The sequence below is a fragment of the Lissotriton helveticus genome, chromosome 11, assembly GCF_964261635.1.
Source record: "Lissotriton helveticus chromosome 11, aLisHel1.1, whole genome shotgun sequence".
In the NCBI taxonomy this organism is placed as follows: domain Eukaryota; kingdom Metazoa; phylum Chordata; class Amphibia; order Caudata; family Salamandridae; genus Lissotriton; species Lissotriton helveticus.
The window spans coordinates 671631530-671650091 of NC_136072.1; the positions used below are offsets into that span (position 1 = coordinate 671631530).

Here is an 18562-nt window from a genome sequence, read left to right on the forward strand (position 1 = left end):
GGTACTCAGGGTATTGGTGCAAGGGCGAGCTCCTGGAGGGTCTAGCGTCTAGAAACATGGCAGAGAGACGGGGCTGACCTCCTAGAGCCACAAAGACTTCCTCCTGACATGCTGCTCCCTTGATGAGGCCACTAGCCAACAACACGATGTACCAGACAAGTGCAGTAGGTGCCTGTGGAAGCAGGGGGATGGCTCTTCTACCCCAAGAGAGATGCTAGATGTTTGGCGACCCTGACCTGAAGCTCAACAGGCTTATCCTAAGGGATTGTATGTCATTGGATAAGGCCAAATGTATACCATGGCTTAACTATGTTAGTCATATTGGCCATGAGATGGGCCGGCCTGACCTTTACACCCGCCCTGAGACCATTAGTAAGAGATATCTATTCAAAACATTTCCGTGCTAGAGCACAGGCTACCTGGGAGTGTACAGAATGGACAAAACCTTCTGTTTGCACGCATGCTTTGATCTCTACTTTTGGGTGTGTGGAACTATACCTTACTTCTGTTACTAACCCTCAGCATTGATATATGTGGAAATTTTTTAGGTTTAACTAGCTACATTGGTGCCTAGCAGATCCGATTGGAAAAAAGTTATTAATTTTAATCCATTTACCTGCAAGAATTTTTCAAGTCAGGATACTTTCCACTTTGTGCTGTTTTGCAACTTTTATTTTGTCCCTCAAATACAATTTATTTTACCTTTACTGAAAAGGAGACAGTTCACTCAGGCTAGACCCTCTTTTATCTTTTTACACATTTTACCCAATTCATTTCTTCGTTTTAATGTTGCCAGATTTTTAATGTACGCTGTTATACTTAGAAAAAGAAGGGGTTGATTTACATTTGGAATTCACTGTTTACCTGTGTTTTTATCCGATGATGTGCATTAGGGTTTTTAAGCCTCAGGTTTTATCAATTCTATCTTTAGATCTCGAAATCTTTAACTAAATTGTTTTTTACTGTGTCGAGATTAATTTCTCCCAGTGGGTGTTTACTATTATTATTATCGGTATGTAACTGTTTGTCTTAAATTCAATTCTTAATTTATATATTTGTATCTTTTATGGTCTTTATTATTAACCAAATAAATATTATTCTGACTGACTGATTAGTGAAGTGCTGGATAGTCCTCCAAGTGTTTGGGGAGAATGCACAGCTTTTGGACAAGTTGGGTATTTGCAATTGTGGTACAAGCAGTCAGGCAGGGGTTTGGGCCAAGTTTGGGGTAGGTCCCCAGTTCCCATGGTGATGGCTCTTCCTTGTCCACTTTCTATTCCCAGGTAGATATATCTGTCTCTATGGTTTTGGGGGACCCCCAAAGACTCAATTCAGGGGCTTAAAGTGGAGTATATGGTAGTAGCCAATGGGGTCCCTACCATCAAGGTAACTACATCCTCTATATGAGCTCCAGCCGGAGGATCCAATAGTCAGGGATCGCCATAAGTGTAAATCCCCTAAAATGACCCTCTCATTAAGCCATCACTATCGGCCACTAGACCCCATGCACCTGCACAGCCCGATCTCTGACTGCAGGATGGCAAATGAACTTGGACCTGCTGCTGGATTTTGCAGAAGTCCCACCACCCTCGATCCCCTGCAAGCTTGTTGGCTGCTGGACCAGGGAACGGAGGCCTCTATGTTTATATGAGGTGAGCTGGCCACTGCCCCTTGCTCTCGGCATCCCAGCGGCTTCCCTTGCTCGGCTAGCCCCTTGCTGCTGCTCTAATCATAGGGGGGGTGGAGCACCGTTTCCAGCAAATAATCCTCTGCAAATGTGCGGCATGCCAGGGACAAGGAGGTGGTGACATACATGCTTCTTCGGGGGGGGGGGGGGGGGGGGGGGGGTGCCCAGCTCACTTGACTGGTAAGCTTTGCTGCTCTGACTGCAGATTGCTGGGGCTTTGATACTTGAATCTGATGATCGAGAGAGAGCTGCTTTATTACAATTTGTCCCACGCTGCTTCATTCCAGGTCTCAACCATGCAGGCACGGGCCATTTTGTACATTTCACTCCCAGTAAGTTCTACAGAGCCCTTCTGTTTGAGGCATCTGACTCTGGTATGCCGCTCTGATCAGAATCTCAGAATGAATTGTCCCGGTGAATTACAAACTGGCCTGTGGTGTAAATGCCCGCAATCCTGCACCAGTGTTTTTCTGTCATTGCCAGTGTTCCTCGACAGTATTGTAACTAATGACCCTCTAGTTCCCACCTATCCCTGCCTGGTAACGGTCGCCTATGGCAGACCAGGGACCAATAGAGGGCAAATAATTGTAGGTGCTGCCTGGGCATCATAATGTAGTGGCCCTATAACGCCTGAGATGACTGCCTCAGGGCGGGCATGCAGGTTCATTGTCCTCCATACACCTTTGTCACTGAACTGTACACATTGTTGCTCGTCTTCCAGGTCTTCATTCTCTTCAAAGAGAAGCCATAGAAATTAACAAGCATTTGCAATGCAATAGGTCTCACATTCACACGATTTTGAGCTATTGGCATTGTAAATGACAATGCCTTCTATTTATGTTTTGGGTTTTAAAACATAAATACAAGGCATTGTTATTTTCAAATCTAATAACTTAAAAAATACAATGAACCTCACCATCTCTACCAACAGAAAGGGCACTTCAGATATATCAGGTCAAAGAGCAAACACCCCGACTGGCGCCGATGAAAGCACCTCAGAATACTGAACGGACAGCCACTTCACCTCAAAGCAGACAGCGTTTGTCACAAATTGAAGGGACCCATGCACTGGCAGTATTTTATCTCAATGGAAGAAACAGGAGTTGTCAATAAAACGCACTCGGTGGCCTACATAGCCTATGGCACCAAGTACTGTGCTCGACCTATAGGAAAGGAGACGGAACTTGTGAGTGTTGTTTTTGGCCGCCCAAGTTAAAGTGCTGAAGGACGAACATGGTGAAGGTGGGCCAGTCCACAAGCTCGACACGCAATATCTGCCCCCGACCTGACTCCAATCTGTCGTGCCACTTGTAACTTGCTGCCCGCTCGAGAGGTTCATCAGTCTTTGTGAACATTATATGTAGCACAGACATTTTACACCAACAATTATACTAACTGAATAACCTTGTGTTAGCCTGCTAGTTCCTCTAAATGCAGCTGAATGTCTGACGCTGTGCGATGCTGTCTCTCGCTCCACACTGAGTATTCCATTTAATGATGCCCGCTGCTGCTCCCAGCTCAGTGTTCCCCCTCATTTCCCTGTTGTTCCGACATTCCCTCGAGGCATAGTAACGTCTGAGTGGGAGAAGTGACCGAGGCTGACCTTACCACAGCTGCTGGGGCTTCCCCCCCCGCACATGAGAGGCCGATGGTATTTGTAGAATTAGTACGTTGGATCGCACAGCAGTATAGCACATTTAACCCTCCAAAGCATAGGGTCCAGCTGTCGCACCAAGGCCGATGCTGCCTTGACACAGAGACCCGGCCAATACGATCAGTACCGTCTGATGCGCAACAAGATTTTTTATCTCTAATGAAGAACTACAGACACGCACTCGCAGCCGAGGCGTCATGCTGCCGACCCATAGTGCAGTGTACAGTGCAGATGGGACGACTGTGACGGACGGCGCGCCTCCCTGCTTCCAGCTCTGAGTTCTGTTACCTGGATTACTTCATCCTTTGCAATTAAATGTGGCACACAGCATGACGCAAATTTATTAGGTCACCAAATGCTCCTTTTTTCCTACCTGAAAATACGCAACACTCAAGATAAGTGCTTTTACTAGGCACGGGGACACACTCACAGGACGTTGAGCCCACGCCGAGGCTTGAACAGGGATATCACGCTTCACAGACAGCACATCCGGCTGTTACGTCACATCCTCTCTTCACGCTTCACAGACAGCACATCCGGCTGTTACGTCACATCCTCTCTTTTCCCGATAGTTACCCCCAAAGCCCTGCAGGAGTACCCTTATCACAGTGCCTGGCAAGATTAACGATTTTGTCCAAATGCATAGCAAGAGAGGCATAAATTATATCCCTTGCCACTTGCACGTTGTGTGATTACCTCCTGCTGGGGCCCTTCGTGCTAACATTAGTGGAGAAGATTTCGCCCAGCTCGCTTTGGGCGAGACTGGGGAAAGGTATTTCCCCAACCCGTAGCACGTTAACGCGCGCCGATGCTGCTTAAGCATGTATGCCACACCTTGAAAAACACGTCACTCCGCGAGCACGAGCCCAGCCACTCTTATGCCGAAAAATTGCCACTCAAATTCACTCGCACGCCCGATCTCGCCAGGTCAGCCCTGCCCCAACACCCACAGACAGGGACAGCCGGTCCTACAAGGCATCGCCTGGAGACCATAGAAAACTCCCACAAAAAGGGGGGGCAAAGCTATGTCTTGCTATAACCGCACTCGACCGCACAGCACTTTACAGGCACAATTGCCCGGCCTGATGCCCGGGAGGACAGAACAACCCCAGGCAAGATAATGGCCTCACTTACTGCATAGACCCGACGCCCGCAGTGCCACAACTGGGCGAGTGGATCCTTGATCACAGAGCCTACGAGTGGAGCAGGCCGAGGCGAGCACCCATCAGTGGCCCCGCCAAGTATACACAGCGCGAGCACGGAGGAACTGGCATACCCGAGCCCATAACCCCTGCAGACCTAGGAGTGGCTGGAACCAGGGAGTGCATGGCTATCAGGAACAGAGCATAGCCCATTCAACGAGGGCCCAGAGGAGGGGGGAATAGCTCCCGGGCCCATGCACCCCACAACTGGAAGGGTGGGTACAAAGTAAAGCACAACACTGAAACTAACTAGGAAAGTACCCTACCTCTCCAGGTACATAGCACCACTGATCTCCTATTGGCCAGGGCAAAATAACACATAACTCTAATGGGAAAACAAGACTTAAACCAGTAACACAGAACCGAAACCGAAAGCAGCCCGGGCTGAGAGTGAGAGGGCGGGGGCTGCCCGCGCATGTGCGCTGCGAGCCCCGGCGCCAAAGCGGAGTGCGGCATCTGAAGTCCCGGGTCCCAGGAGGGGGCCCGGGTGAAGACCAGCGCTGCAGAGGGAGCTCGAGACTGACCCACTGGCTGACGAGAGACAGAGACACGGAACACGCTAAAAGAGCCCGGTGAGTGGGGGGGGGGGGATGTGTGCGCGTGTGTGTGTGCGTGTGTGTGTGTGTGTGTGTGTGTGTGTGCGTCTGTCTGTCTGTCTGTGTGTGTGTTGTGTGTGTGTGTGCGTGCGTCTGTCTGTCTGTCTGTGTGTTGTGTGTGTGCGTTTGTGTGTGTGTGTGTGTGTGTGTGTGTGTTGTGTGTGCCTGCCTGCGTGTGCATGTGTTGTGAACAGCCTGCCGGAATCGGAGCGCGTGTTCACGTGCACGACCTGATCCAATTCCGGCAGGCTGCGTGCGCGTGCCAGTCTCTTGTCTCCTTTGGGTAGTCCTTGAAAGCTGAAAGGACTGAAACGAGCGCAATAGACTCGCTTTGCGACAGCAGGCGCGAGACCTAAAAAATGACTCCTAGGTTTGACCTATGCATCTGGGGAAGACATCTTGCCTACAGTAGATTTAGGCCTTTCGTGAATGGAGCCATAGAATATGAAAAAGGTCTTCATCAATAGGAACATGGAAATTGAGATAGGACTCAATCATCATCACCATTTATAAATAGTAAGATAGGACTATTGGCCCTGAAATTAACAATGAGACCAAAACCAGCTCCCCTCCCCCTTTCCTGTTTACGTCAGCCATTTTTGTGATTCACATCACGAGGGAACCATAGAAACTATAGAGGTCCTCTCCAGCCCTTCCCCATTACAATATAAAGAGGACTGAAAGAATCAGGAGTTGGATTGGGCTCATGCTCACCGGCCCATCTCATAATAATAAAAAGTGCTTCACTAGATGAAGGAGCACATAAACAACCACAAATAATCCATAAATCATCTGATATAAATAGAGTTTTCAATGATTCAATGGAAGGACAATAAATAAATCCAATGTATTGATTATAATACAGTGCATAATGCACAATCATAATAACACGTGGGGTGGCATTGCAAATAAAAGAACAGAGCAACTTCCCCATATTTTTTTCCTTTCTTTTTTCTTTATTCTTGATTGATAAAAATTCCATCAAAAGTATGTACAATTTGATATAGATTGCAATACAGCCTACGCGTTTTGTTCCTTTTTTCAGGACTTCTTCAGGGCAAACAAATCATGTTTCAAGAAGAAATGATCCAATCTATAGTTCCCCTTTTAGTGTAAATATTTCTCAAGGTAACCCATGCAGTAGTGTATCATTGAAAACTCTATTCATGTCAGATAATATATGGATTATTTGTGGTTATTTATGTGCTCCTCCATCCAGTGAAGCAATTTGTACATAAGTGGGTATTTTATAACGGTTGACCCAGAGAGTGAGCACATTGTTGCTTTGAACCTGATGCCAGAGTGCAGACAATTGAATGCCACAACCGTTAGCTAGTTTTGTTATATAATATTAAGCTGTTAATTCATGGTCATTTGCCCATAATTTACACTGCAATACACATCCTCTCTAACAGAGACTCTATTCAAAGGGGCAGCCAAGATGACTTAATCATATCTTAAGATCCCCAAGTCAACACTTGAGAGATTCGGCCCAAAATACATGGAGTATAAAATATCCTAAAAACCTCTCAAATAATGTAAGAAAAAAATACAAACACAACCTTCTCAATTGCCGATACTTACCACAGCATGATCAACTGCAACATGAAAACTAACTTTATTTTCTACTGTAAACGCACAGCAAAATGGAGGAACATCTTCCTTCTATACCTTCAAGTTGCAAAAACAACCACTGTTCCCCATGGTACTAAACTCACTACTAACCCTCTCAAAATTATGGAGGGGATATGTGCATATCTATATTCAGTATGGGGAACATACTAATTCAAGCAGCAGACCATCACCTCTCCATCGTTGACCGACACTTAACGTCACTTCTCACTCTCTAACTGAACCAGATCCATCTCCCATCCCACGCCATTCCCCTACACCCCAGTATGTTAGCCCGGAAACTATTCACTTACAGGACTCCACCGCCCTACAAAGAACCACTGCTGCTCCCACCGACTCACGCCAGTCAAATAATCTCCAGTCATATCCCAACTACACCCTCCACAATCAATGATATCAAAACACAGTCCCATATCGCTCACAGTAGGTACAAGAACACCAATCTCAATTTATGAATTTTCAACACTGAGCACCATTCAGACATATCCCAGACTCCCATCGCTGAACCCACCCAGCCCATAAACCCCTCAATATTTCCAACCATGATGTTACCTCTCGTCCCTCCATCCGTGATCATTCACCTACTTCAGACTCAGAAACTGCTGTTTGCCAACCTACTCACAGAAAAGGCAACCTCCCTGACACCTTTACCATGTTTCTGGCCAATTAGAACAGAAACTTGATTCTCTATCTTAAGACCCGTCCATAGCGAAAATTAACTTGTGATCCAGGCCAAGTTAACACTCAACTCCACCCTAAGAATTTGACTCCCCTTAAACGTTGTCCAACAATCCGCTGTCTCACCGATCATAACTCCATTCCCACAAGCCACATGTCCTACTGACCCTACGGAGCACTCACACCCCATCCTCAATAAAAGAGGAATGACTCAGCAAGGCATACAACTCAAAATCCCCCCAATCGGATACCAAGCCTGCATTCAAGATCCCAGTTATCATTGGAAAAACAGAATCCCTTGACCTAGCATAACCCCCAGGCTTCCTGCTCAATACACCACCATCCAAACACTGCACTCTGCGACAAAAATGACCCTTGTTCCCAAACCTGTATGCTCATAAACTACTGATCTGCAGCAAAACATTCTACTAATTTTGCTGAGACCTTACTTGTGGAAGAAATCAACATTGATTTCTTTACGGAAACATGGCTTAACAAACACTCAACCTAGCTCTGCTCACTTCACCTTTCAATATCTCGGAGTAGAAATCAAAACTTAAGACATCACTTCCACCAACCCCACACCATCTATTACCTAACCGGTGATCGCACCCTTTTCACCGAGGAACTTCCTGGCAAAGTAACTCAATTCTCACTAGCTGGCTCCAACAACGTGGTCCTGGGCAGTTTCAACCTGCACTGGAACAGCACAGAAGACCCCACAATCCGCAACCTTAATAACCTACTGGAAATCAATGATCTCAAGCAACTCTTTAATGAATCGAACCACAATAAAGACTCATCTCTGGATGTGATAATTACTAGAAGTAAGTGTTGCAAGTAATAAAACTCTGAGGCAGAGATGAGAAGAACAGTCTTTATTCCGTCACCTACTCTCCAGGACTGACAGGAGGATGCCAACATTCTAAGGTGAGCTCCAGCCGAACCTACCATAAGGGGAGGGGAGTAAAGGGGGTGGGACATACCAAAAGGGAGTGGGGAAACGGGGGAAGAAAGATTACAATACATCTCCCTTCGATCGGCATAGACAAGGATATAACAATTATGAAGGCATGTATAACCCTAACGAACATGGAGACAAAATGGAGAGAAAACTTAACCCCTGTAGACAACCCATGACAAAAAAAAAACATAAGGCAAACATCCAGCAACACCCCAGGGCATGATGTAGGGAAACAACCAGGAAAGTACCATGTAGAAAGTTGTTGTGCAAGGATATCTCCATTCAAGCCTTCCCAAAACGCTGGAGGAAACATGACAGAGGTCTAGGCACCCCTTTACAGAGAAAGGATATTTAAAAATCAAAGAGGGCGCCGGTAGTAATATCTGAAACCAATAGGTACTAGATCGACTAGGAAGAGCAATGGTGAGTAAAACTCAGAATTTAATTGGGTTCCTAACTGGTCATAGGACCAATACCTCTGCAGCAAGTGGAGACCAGGTTACACCTGGTACAATTACAGGACGTTCAACATTTTCAAAATTCTCTTTCATTCTCTGATAAAGTGGTCAAAATGTCAGGGGAATTTCCCATCGTCGCCGAACCACACACTCTCTTATTGTTGCAGACATCACTGTGGCTTTTTGCTTAAAGCCCCTCTTGGGACGCATCCACAGCCTTATGGAACTCCATGTCCCACATCCCCAGGCAGACTTGATCTACCTTGTTGGGGTCCAGCACAATCCCTAACTCTCTTTGATGGTGCCAACCTAATAGGTTTCAACCTTCTTTTACAATGTAAACGTTGCCACATATTGATCTTCCCCTGAAATCTATACACATTTCAACCATGCCTACCAGGGGAATATATTCTTTAGTATATCCAATAAGTGAAATGTTAGGTTTTAACACATTAAGACTGACATACTGAATAATTCCTTCATATCATTATGACTAATCAAGGTAAATGGAGAACAAGAATCAGCGTAAACAATCATAGGTTTTTTGTTCAGTAGAATGGTACATTCAGGAAACTCATTTTGTTTGGAATGTATCATTGAAGACTCAGAATCAATATTTTGGATGTATGACAGTACAACGCGATCATTTTGATCACGGTACTTTACATCGCGGATTTTACAACGCAAGTCACTACAACGACTTGCGTTGGAGGGCGCAGCTTGAGGATTATTATCATTTTCTATTCCAACACCAGCCCACATAACAATAGGGAAGGTGTTGGAATATAACATTACAATATTCCTTAACCAACAGCGCCATTCAGCGCAAGGCGTAGTAACGACTTGCGTTGTAATGGCAGCGTGGTAAAGGTCGTGCAGTGTAAACACTGCGTTTTAAACGGAATATACCAATATTTTTTACTTGGAAAACGTACTTAGGAGAGTGTTTCTCTTCACTGGAAACCATTTTCACCTGCTTGTTCTCCCCCTCTCTACACACTCTAGCAAAGTGCCCCATCTTATTGCACTTCATACATGTTGAATTACGTGCAGTGTAATGAACACTATTAGCAAGATGGTTACTGCTGCCGCATCGGAAACACTTTAAACCTTCGGTCACGCTAACAGCTTTATCAACCTTTACATCTCTGGGTCTAATCTTATATATCTCACCATCATTGTTGTCATCAATAGCATACTTGGAGTTGAATACATTACAGACAGGCTCTTTGGGAGGTTTCATTTCCAAAATGCACTTAGCTGTATGTTCTATAGATTGTGCTATACTAATGGTTTCTTTTAAAGAAGGGTTTTTTGACAAAAGTTTCTCTTTTATGCGGCTGTTGTGGGTGCACCTGACTAACTGATCCCTGATAAGGGAGTCATTAAGTTCGCCAAACTCGCATAATTGGGTAAGTCCTCTAAGAGCAGCTACATAGTTAGTGACCAACTCTTGTTTGCCCTGAACACGAGTAAAGAACTTATGCTGCTCTATGACAACATTTACCTTATTCACGAAATGAGTGTCTAATTTCAAAAGAGTGATCTTAAATACATCCATATCAACTTCATCATCTTCTAATTCAGAATCAGGTAGGGTATCGTAAATTTTCCTACCTTGAACACCCAAGTTGTGTAAAAGGACATGTTGTTTACGGACACCAGAAAACTTTTCCCCCCCTATGGCAATCAGGTAAGAAACAAATAGAATAATCCAATCTTCCAATGTATATCAGGATCACCCATTTCGTTTAAAAAGGAAGGCGGTTGACTCATGGATGTCGCAGCCATAGTAAAGAAGGAAAAAACAGGAAATACCCACCGAATGAGGTAAAGATCACAGAATACCTGTATATGGCATTCTACCAAAAAACAGAGGTACACAGGAATGGGTAGTTACCAAAACCTAGCTATAGCCGGATTAAAACATATGCCCAGAAGGTCTGCTACTGAAAGGTGACAATAAGTAATGGAGGAACACGAAAGAAAATGCACAGGTACACAAGTCACTGGATTAACATATGAAGCGCACACAGAGGACAAATAAGGTGAGGGTGGGAGGACTAAGGTATGCACAAAATACACGAAATATTATAGAGGGGAAAGGTAAGGATGTGCGTATCGCCGTAAGGTAACACAGAGGCACACCATGCAATGAAAAATCCAGACAATAACATCTGCTCGTTGAACCCTGAGGAGGGAGCACCACAACCACACTAATATGCACAGTAAATAAAACTATACTTAAAGTTAGGTTCTAATTAGAGGATGACCCGTGAGAAAGGAGTATAAAACTAAATTGCCAGTCTTTTAGTTTGGGTTCCTGGAAGGGGCAGAGAGATCAAAATAAAGTCATGAGGTGAGTGTGTCACCGAATGAAGACACACTGCCAGGTAAAGTTGTGAGAGAAAATAAAAATACGCTAAAGTTCTTGATGTCTGCCAACAAAATAATGTAAATGGAAATCTTCCTGACAGGTACCCAGGATAGTCTTACTTCTGCTGCATCTGTCGTACTGATTAACTGAAGAAAAGGAAAGAGCGCTGTAGCAATACGACAAAGGCATCAGACAAAGGCGCCTTCACACGCTGCAGCTGAGGAGAATAAACGACCCCCCATGCAGGCCACAGCTGGAAATACCGAAGGAGAAGGAACGCACACCGTCGCTAAAACATTGACAGCAACTGACGAAGGCGCGTTACCAACCCACAGGCCTCAGCTGAAGAAGCACACCGACAGCAGCGCCCGCTGGAGGTCGCGAACCTCGGTGAGGAAATTAATCCGGCTCTAAGACGGTGCACCGGAACAACACAGGCAAGGACCGGCTGCTAAGGGGCTGGGGAGCCAGAATATAGCTCGGAGATACTGTGGAGAGCAACTTCCGATATTGCAGCGATGAGGAGCCACACCAGCAGCCAAACTCCTCCGCTGTGCACTCCGGTGGCCAAAAGACCTTTGAAGTGAGCTCGAAGGAATCCGATGGAAATCACATGGGCAGTCCCGGAGGAATTTTCACAGAACTGCACAAAAGACGGAGGCAGTATTCCACCGAATGACAAGTAGGAAGGAGGCAGCAGACAATGTCCTCACACTCGGCAAGACTTGAAAAGGAGGAGACAGTTTCCCTAGTGGCAGAAGGATCCTGTGTAGAAAATGTCACTTGTTTTGAAACTCGCACAACTCCACTTATCTGAATCAGAAGGCATGGAACGCGGCACTGCAGGATAAATTCAGACTCTTCCACGGCACAAACAGCACAGAGAACCTCTAACATGCAGAGAATGGAGAGGGCACAGAAAGGGGAGGTGACAGAAGAGGCCCACTGCGCCAACTCGTCGCCAGTGTTGTAAGTAATGAAACTCTGAGGCAGAGATGAGAAGAACAGTCTTTATTCTGTCAACTACTCTCCAGGATTGACGGGAGGATGCCAACATTCTTAGGTGAGCTCCAGCGGAACCTACCATAGAGGGAGGGGAGTAAGGGGGGTGGGACATACCAAAAGGGAGTGGGGAAACAGGGGAAGAAAGATTACAACAGTAAGCTTGTTTCCTTGGTTCCATCTTGCCTCTCGATTGGTCGGAACACCATCAAATTCTATTCAAACTCAAACTACACCGCCTATCCTTCCCAGCACCATCTAGCAAACCCACGCAATGGCTAGGAACATCAAGCATTTCCCACAAATCGAGCTAGAATCCAGGATCAATGCTAAATTGCATTCACAATCCCTCCTTCAAACCGTGTTGAACTCATTGCCCATAATATAAATTGATGACCAATGTACGTAACTAAGTTGCGGCACTCAAACTGAAGAGATCGAGAAAAATCCAATCTAGATCCTGGTTCAACTTTGACCTTAACAACGAAAGAAGGCAACTTAGACAGACCGAAAGGTTATGGAGACAGAAGCCCTCACTGGCGAACCTCACACTCCTAAGATCCAAACAGCTCTCCTACAAGAAACGCATGTCCAGGGAATAAGGCACTTTGTTCCATAATCAACTTGACCGTGCAAAAACTGACCAAGGGAGCTCGTCAACACAACAAAACAAAACATTAGGCTTACCTCCCAACAAGAAACAATAACCAACACTGAAGGCTGCGGAGAAATAGCTAATTTCCTGCATGACAAAATTGTCAAAATCAAACAATCTCTGACCCTTGACAATATCCTGGCATTCCAACCGGCTCCACTGACACACAAGTGAACATGGAAACTCTCCCTCAGGACCTGACTAGAGACCGGAATGACATTACACAGCAAAATAATCGCAAATAACGTACTTCCTCAACTCATGAATAATGCTAAATGGTCAGAATTCCAACTTATGACAGAAGGTGAAAATGTCCAAATTATTGCCAAACGGAAGCCCACATCCTACTTTACTGATTCACTCCCTCCACCCTAGTTCAAAACCTCAACCATATTATCTCCCAGTTCTGGGCCAAAATCATCTATGCTTCTCTTTCATCAGGCCCAGTACCAGACTCCCTCCAACTCGGCTAAGTCACCTCATTCTAAAAAAAAAACCCTGGGCTGTCCCCAACAACCTCAACTATTTAAGACCAAATACCAATCTTGCTTTCCTTGCTAAAACGTTGGAGAAGTTTGTTCTACTTCAACTCAACCAACACACAGAAGAATTCAACCTCCAAGAAACCTTCCAATCAGGATCAGGAAGGATGTAAAATGAAACTGCTATGCGCAATATAACCAACGACATTCACAGTGCCTTATATGAAGGCAACTCCTGCCTCCTAATCCTACTCGACCTATCTTCAACATCGCTCCCAGCAAATAAAAATCCACAGATGTCTCTCGAAGATCATAACAGTACCTCAAGGCATACCTCAATGTTCATCCTCTTGCCAGCCCTATTCAATCTATCTTTTCATGGAACCCATCATAATTATCATGAATCAAATTGGTATCAAATATCACCTATATGCTAATGACACTCAACTCTACTACAGAATAAAATCAACTAGCGACATCCAACATCTTAATGTTCCACTAAGATCCAAACTTGGCTAAATAACAACCACCTTAAGCTGAACCCCAACAAGATAGAATTCGTACTCTCCCCAAAGAGCAATCCCATACCCATCCAAGAATGGCTCAAAAACATGGATGCGCTAAATAGCCCTATTCCACTGTCCAACTCTGCTAAATCCCCCAGATAAAAACCTTTCAAAGAAAGAATACATCAAAAATCCAGCAAAAGGGGAGCTCTACAGACTAAAACATCTAAAAAAAAAAATCTAAACGGTTGTAACCCCTGAAGATTTTAAAGCGGTAGTACAATCCCTAGTCCTCTCGAGACTTCACTACGGCAATGCCATCCTGACAGGAACCCCTAAAAGCCACTGAGCCCCTAAGTACAATTTTCAATTGTGGCTGCCAGACTCGTCAAAGGAACCAAACAGTGCATCTACGAGACAGCATGTATCACTTACAAAGCCTTACATACTAAAACTCTAGATCTATAATCTAAACTATCAAGAGCAGGAAAAGGCCGGGCTCTGAGAAGCTCCAACTCGTTTCTTCTCAGGCCTCCCAAACTTAAAAAAAAAAATCATCTCACACACGCTCCTTCTCTGGAAATGCCCCCAAGATTTGGAACTCACTCCCTAAGGACCTATGCTACAACACCTCCTTTTCTTAGTTCAAACGGGAACTGAAACCCCTATTACTCAACTACTGCATCAACAAGAACACGTGATGACTTACCCAAAGACCCAACCTCTTTGACAATTCCTGACTGGGAAGTCCCCTGACAGTATCCTTACTATATTCTACTTAACGGCTCTGTTGTCCTATATTTTTTGTATCACTATTTGTGAATCCCACTTGGCTCTCGTCATGCAATTTTTGTAAACGTATTCTCAAAACATGTAAAGTAGTCTGATACCCTTGGTTCTAGACAGTGTTATATAAAACTCAAAAATAATAATTATAATAATAAAAATAAAAACCTGACCCAGAATTCTCTATTTTCACCAAAACAAGATTGTGGCAACACTTCTGTGGCTGTCCACTTCAGGTAGCCTAACGTGGGGTGTGACTAGCCTGCTGTAACTAAAACATGCGTCATGAATATATAATTTCCCATCTGCTCTAAAGCCAAATGGGCCCCAGTATTGGGGGGAAGCCTTGGTCACAAATCAAAGGCGGAAGAGGATGTGAAGCCTCTGGCATTGATATGCTAAATTCACTGACTAGCCATTCTGCTGGAGGAGGTGTGATCACCTTGAGCTGGGAAGGCATTGTTTCTGGCCTCAGAGAGCATGGTCCTTCACCTGCAGGCGGTCAGAATCTAGTCTGTTGTGGCAGGCTGAACAATACCAGTAAGAAAACTCTAAATGACTACTAGGGATGCAGGGGACACATCTAAGATGCCCTCTGGGTGCATGTCTTTATATATCTGATACTGGCCACAGTACGATTTATTAAGACAAGATGTTTGCTACCAAACATCAGTATTTTCAATGAAGCCATTAGGTAGAAGGGTAACTCGGAATGGCTAGTGTCCAGTGCATACCTTTAAAATGGCTTCCTGATCACTTACTATGTCTAGTAATTGAGCTAGAAATCACAGGGTATAGCTTCTCAAGCAGATGTGCTCTCACATGTAATATAATGCATCCTACCTTAGGGCTTCAAGGCCTGCTGTAGGGGTGACTTACATATAGTACGTGAAGTGTACTTGGGCATTGCACACAGGGAGTGGACAATGTTTTCTTTTTGCAATGGCTTGCACCATTTCATGTATCCTGCAATGACAGTCTGCATGCAGTTTGTGTGGGGTTCCCTTTGGGTGGCATATTACTTGCTGCAGTCCTTGGGGACCCTCTTTAGTACCCATGCCCTGGGTACCAGGGGTACCATTTACCAGGGACAACCACGGTGCTAAAGTCCTTAAGCATTTCACTTATTTTTAGGGAAAGAGAACAGGCATTAGGGTCTGGTTAATAGGGACCCAGTACACTACCAATCAAAAACATCAGTACCAGTTAGCAAAAAAGTGGTGGTGACCATAACAAAAAGTGTCACTTTCCTACACTTAATAGAATTGAAACTTTCCGTTATTAAAGCTAGGAATTTTTACATTATCCTTCAGGGGAATCCTCATCAAAGTCAAAACCATGCAATTATTCCACCCCTGTGGGCAGTCGCCACTGTGTAATTATGCTTCAGATGGAATTTCCCATGAAACGGCATTTTGATTTGCCTATAATTTTTAATCACTTGTACCAATTTACACGCAAAATGGTAATATACTTTCTCTGCATCTTTTTGGCATGCGTTGCTTCATGAAGATCCGTACACGGGTAAAAATAACTAATGGTAGAAGTGAACAAATATATTATTTTCCATTTTAGCTCCCATAGTAAATTTTGCTCACATCTACAGGCCCAACGGCTGTAAAGATTTACACCAAACTTGGTACAAGAATAAAATTTCACTTACAAGGCAAAACTTTTTTGATTTGAGTTCAAATTTTTTATATATCTGCCATTTTAACTCGCAAGTCATGATCCATGAATCGCTTCAATCACACTGAATTGTTTACAAAACTGGACTAGTTTTATTAAGGCTGACATTTTTTTGACCATTTTGAAACTGGCGTACCAAATCCAACTTGCAAGTATGCTATATTACTTGAATGATTTACAACAAACCAGAAAAAGCATACCTTCTGAGTAAAGTTCTACTTTAATGCCAAGTTTGGAATAAATTAATTCAGAATTTTTTGTTGTAGGGACAAGCAAAATTGTCAATAGGTCCTCACATGAAAAAACACAACTTTTTTCACTCCTCTCCTTTTTCACCTTCACCAAGTGCTCCAGGATACAGCACTCGGGTGTGGAAATTCAGTTATGACTACTAAAGAGGAGCCCAAGAGGAGAATCCATGCATCTTGAAAACAAAATACAGTATTTTGGAATAGACATGTATAAATAATGCCATTGTTATTGCATTAGTTTAGACCTTACGCTAGCAACATTTTACGACCCTGAATCTCTTCACCTGCCATTTTAGTATGTACAGATCCGTACCTTGCAACAAAGGATCCGCATTACCATAATTTTTAAAATTCTGATCCAGAAACACTGGACCACTTGTATCAAGGCGGATGGATAGCCTCGGATGCACCAATCTGCAATACTCATACAATTCTAAAAGTAACTGACATGCACAAAGAACCTCAGATCTAATCACTTTTCAACTTGGTTAGTATTATTACACAATTCAGAAATAACTGAAGAGTGTATTTGGATTATGATGCATTTTGTTTCTTAATTATTGCCATTACCTTTGAGTCACCCCTGTGCCTTGAATAAAGTTTCTCAGGATAAACCACTTCATAATCCTTCACTCCAGCAAGTGTTTCCAGAGCAGACACTAAAAAAAAAAAAGACAACATATCACTGACGAATTCGGCCTAGGCTGAGACACTGATTCAAACAGACAGTGATAACTATGGAATGCTTAAATATTCAGCCACAGGAAATCACCCTGACTCACTTTCAAGACCAAGCCTGAGTCAATACTGAAAAAAAGTAATTGCATTCAAATGAGTTTGCTCCTTCCCCACAGGAACAGTCTAACTAACCCATACTGTGATGCCCCTTTTCTTCACAAGAACACAAGCAAATCCAGAACCCTTTCGGCCTCTATACTCCATATAATTGGTGCCTGTCTATAAAGGCATAGGTGTGTAAAAACGATGTAATGGAATACAGCCCGGAGAAACTATCAACAGCAGAGATTAAATTAAGAATTCCTTCCACCACCTTTTGTGTAATCAAAGTTGAGCTTGTTGTGCTACAGGGACAAAGCTACATGTCATAGACAAAACTCAAAGTCAAACTATTCTGGAGTTGCTTGTGTTCCATTTAAAGGGGACGTGGCATAGCAATCTGAGTAAAATGTTTTGCTGCCTTTTAGTAAGATAATCAACAAACACAGAAAAAGGTAAAAGCATCCCCACACAGGGAAATATCTTATCCCTTCTAGACTTATTAGAGAACCTATCCTCGTTCTCCTCAGTTCCATTAGCCACCACCACACATGCCTATGAAGCAGGTGCTAGAAGTTGGTAACTCCTAAATGTTATGTGTTTCAAGTGCTTTCTGATAATTTTTACACTCCTGGATGATTTACGAAAATAAGGTACCATTATGTCCAGCAGACCCTTCTGGTGGGATATATAGTGTTTGCTGATTGGCCAAAAATATGCAATACCCAGAGCTACAATTGAGCTGCGGCTTAGGATTTTCCATTGGGCGCCACAACTGAGCTGCAGCTTATGATTTTTCACTGTGTGCTGGCAATGTAGCAATTCTATGTCAGGACCGGAGGCTTCAGATTATGCTATAAACTTTCTTCGCTGTTTATTACATAAAATCACAGCAGCCAAAAACTACTCACACAAGCTCAAAATCCCAGAACAAAGATAAGGCTTGTAAATATAACCAAGAAAAAACGGATTTGAATGCAAGTCCAACTACAAATCCCATGAGCACAGTCCAACAGGTTATCTCAGAACAGTCCTTCTCTAGTGTCCATGACGGGTAGGTAGGACGCTCCTCCTGTGACCACTTCCTCTTTCTTCGCTGCTTCGCAGCCAGTTAAGTGGTTTTCCTTTTCTCTCCCTTACTTCATACCTTATTGTTGTTGTGGGGG

At 44.0% G+C, this 18562-nt stretch overlaps 1 protein-coding gene across 1 annotated transcript in view; it reads right to left on the reverse strand.

The window, feature by feature from the left end:
- The window catches only part of LOC144791758 (zinc metalloproteinase-disintegrin-like VLAIP-B), a 4238988-nt gene that overhangs the window by 4174262 nt on the left and 46164 nt on the right, over window positions 1-18562 (reverse strand). Inside the window, exon 2 of the mRNA XM_078666527.1 lies at window positions 17190-17278. Within this exon, the coding sequence (XP_078522653.1) occupies window positions 17190-17278 (89 nt within the window). The remainder of the gene's footprint in view (window positions 1-17189; window positions 17279-18562) is intronic.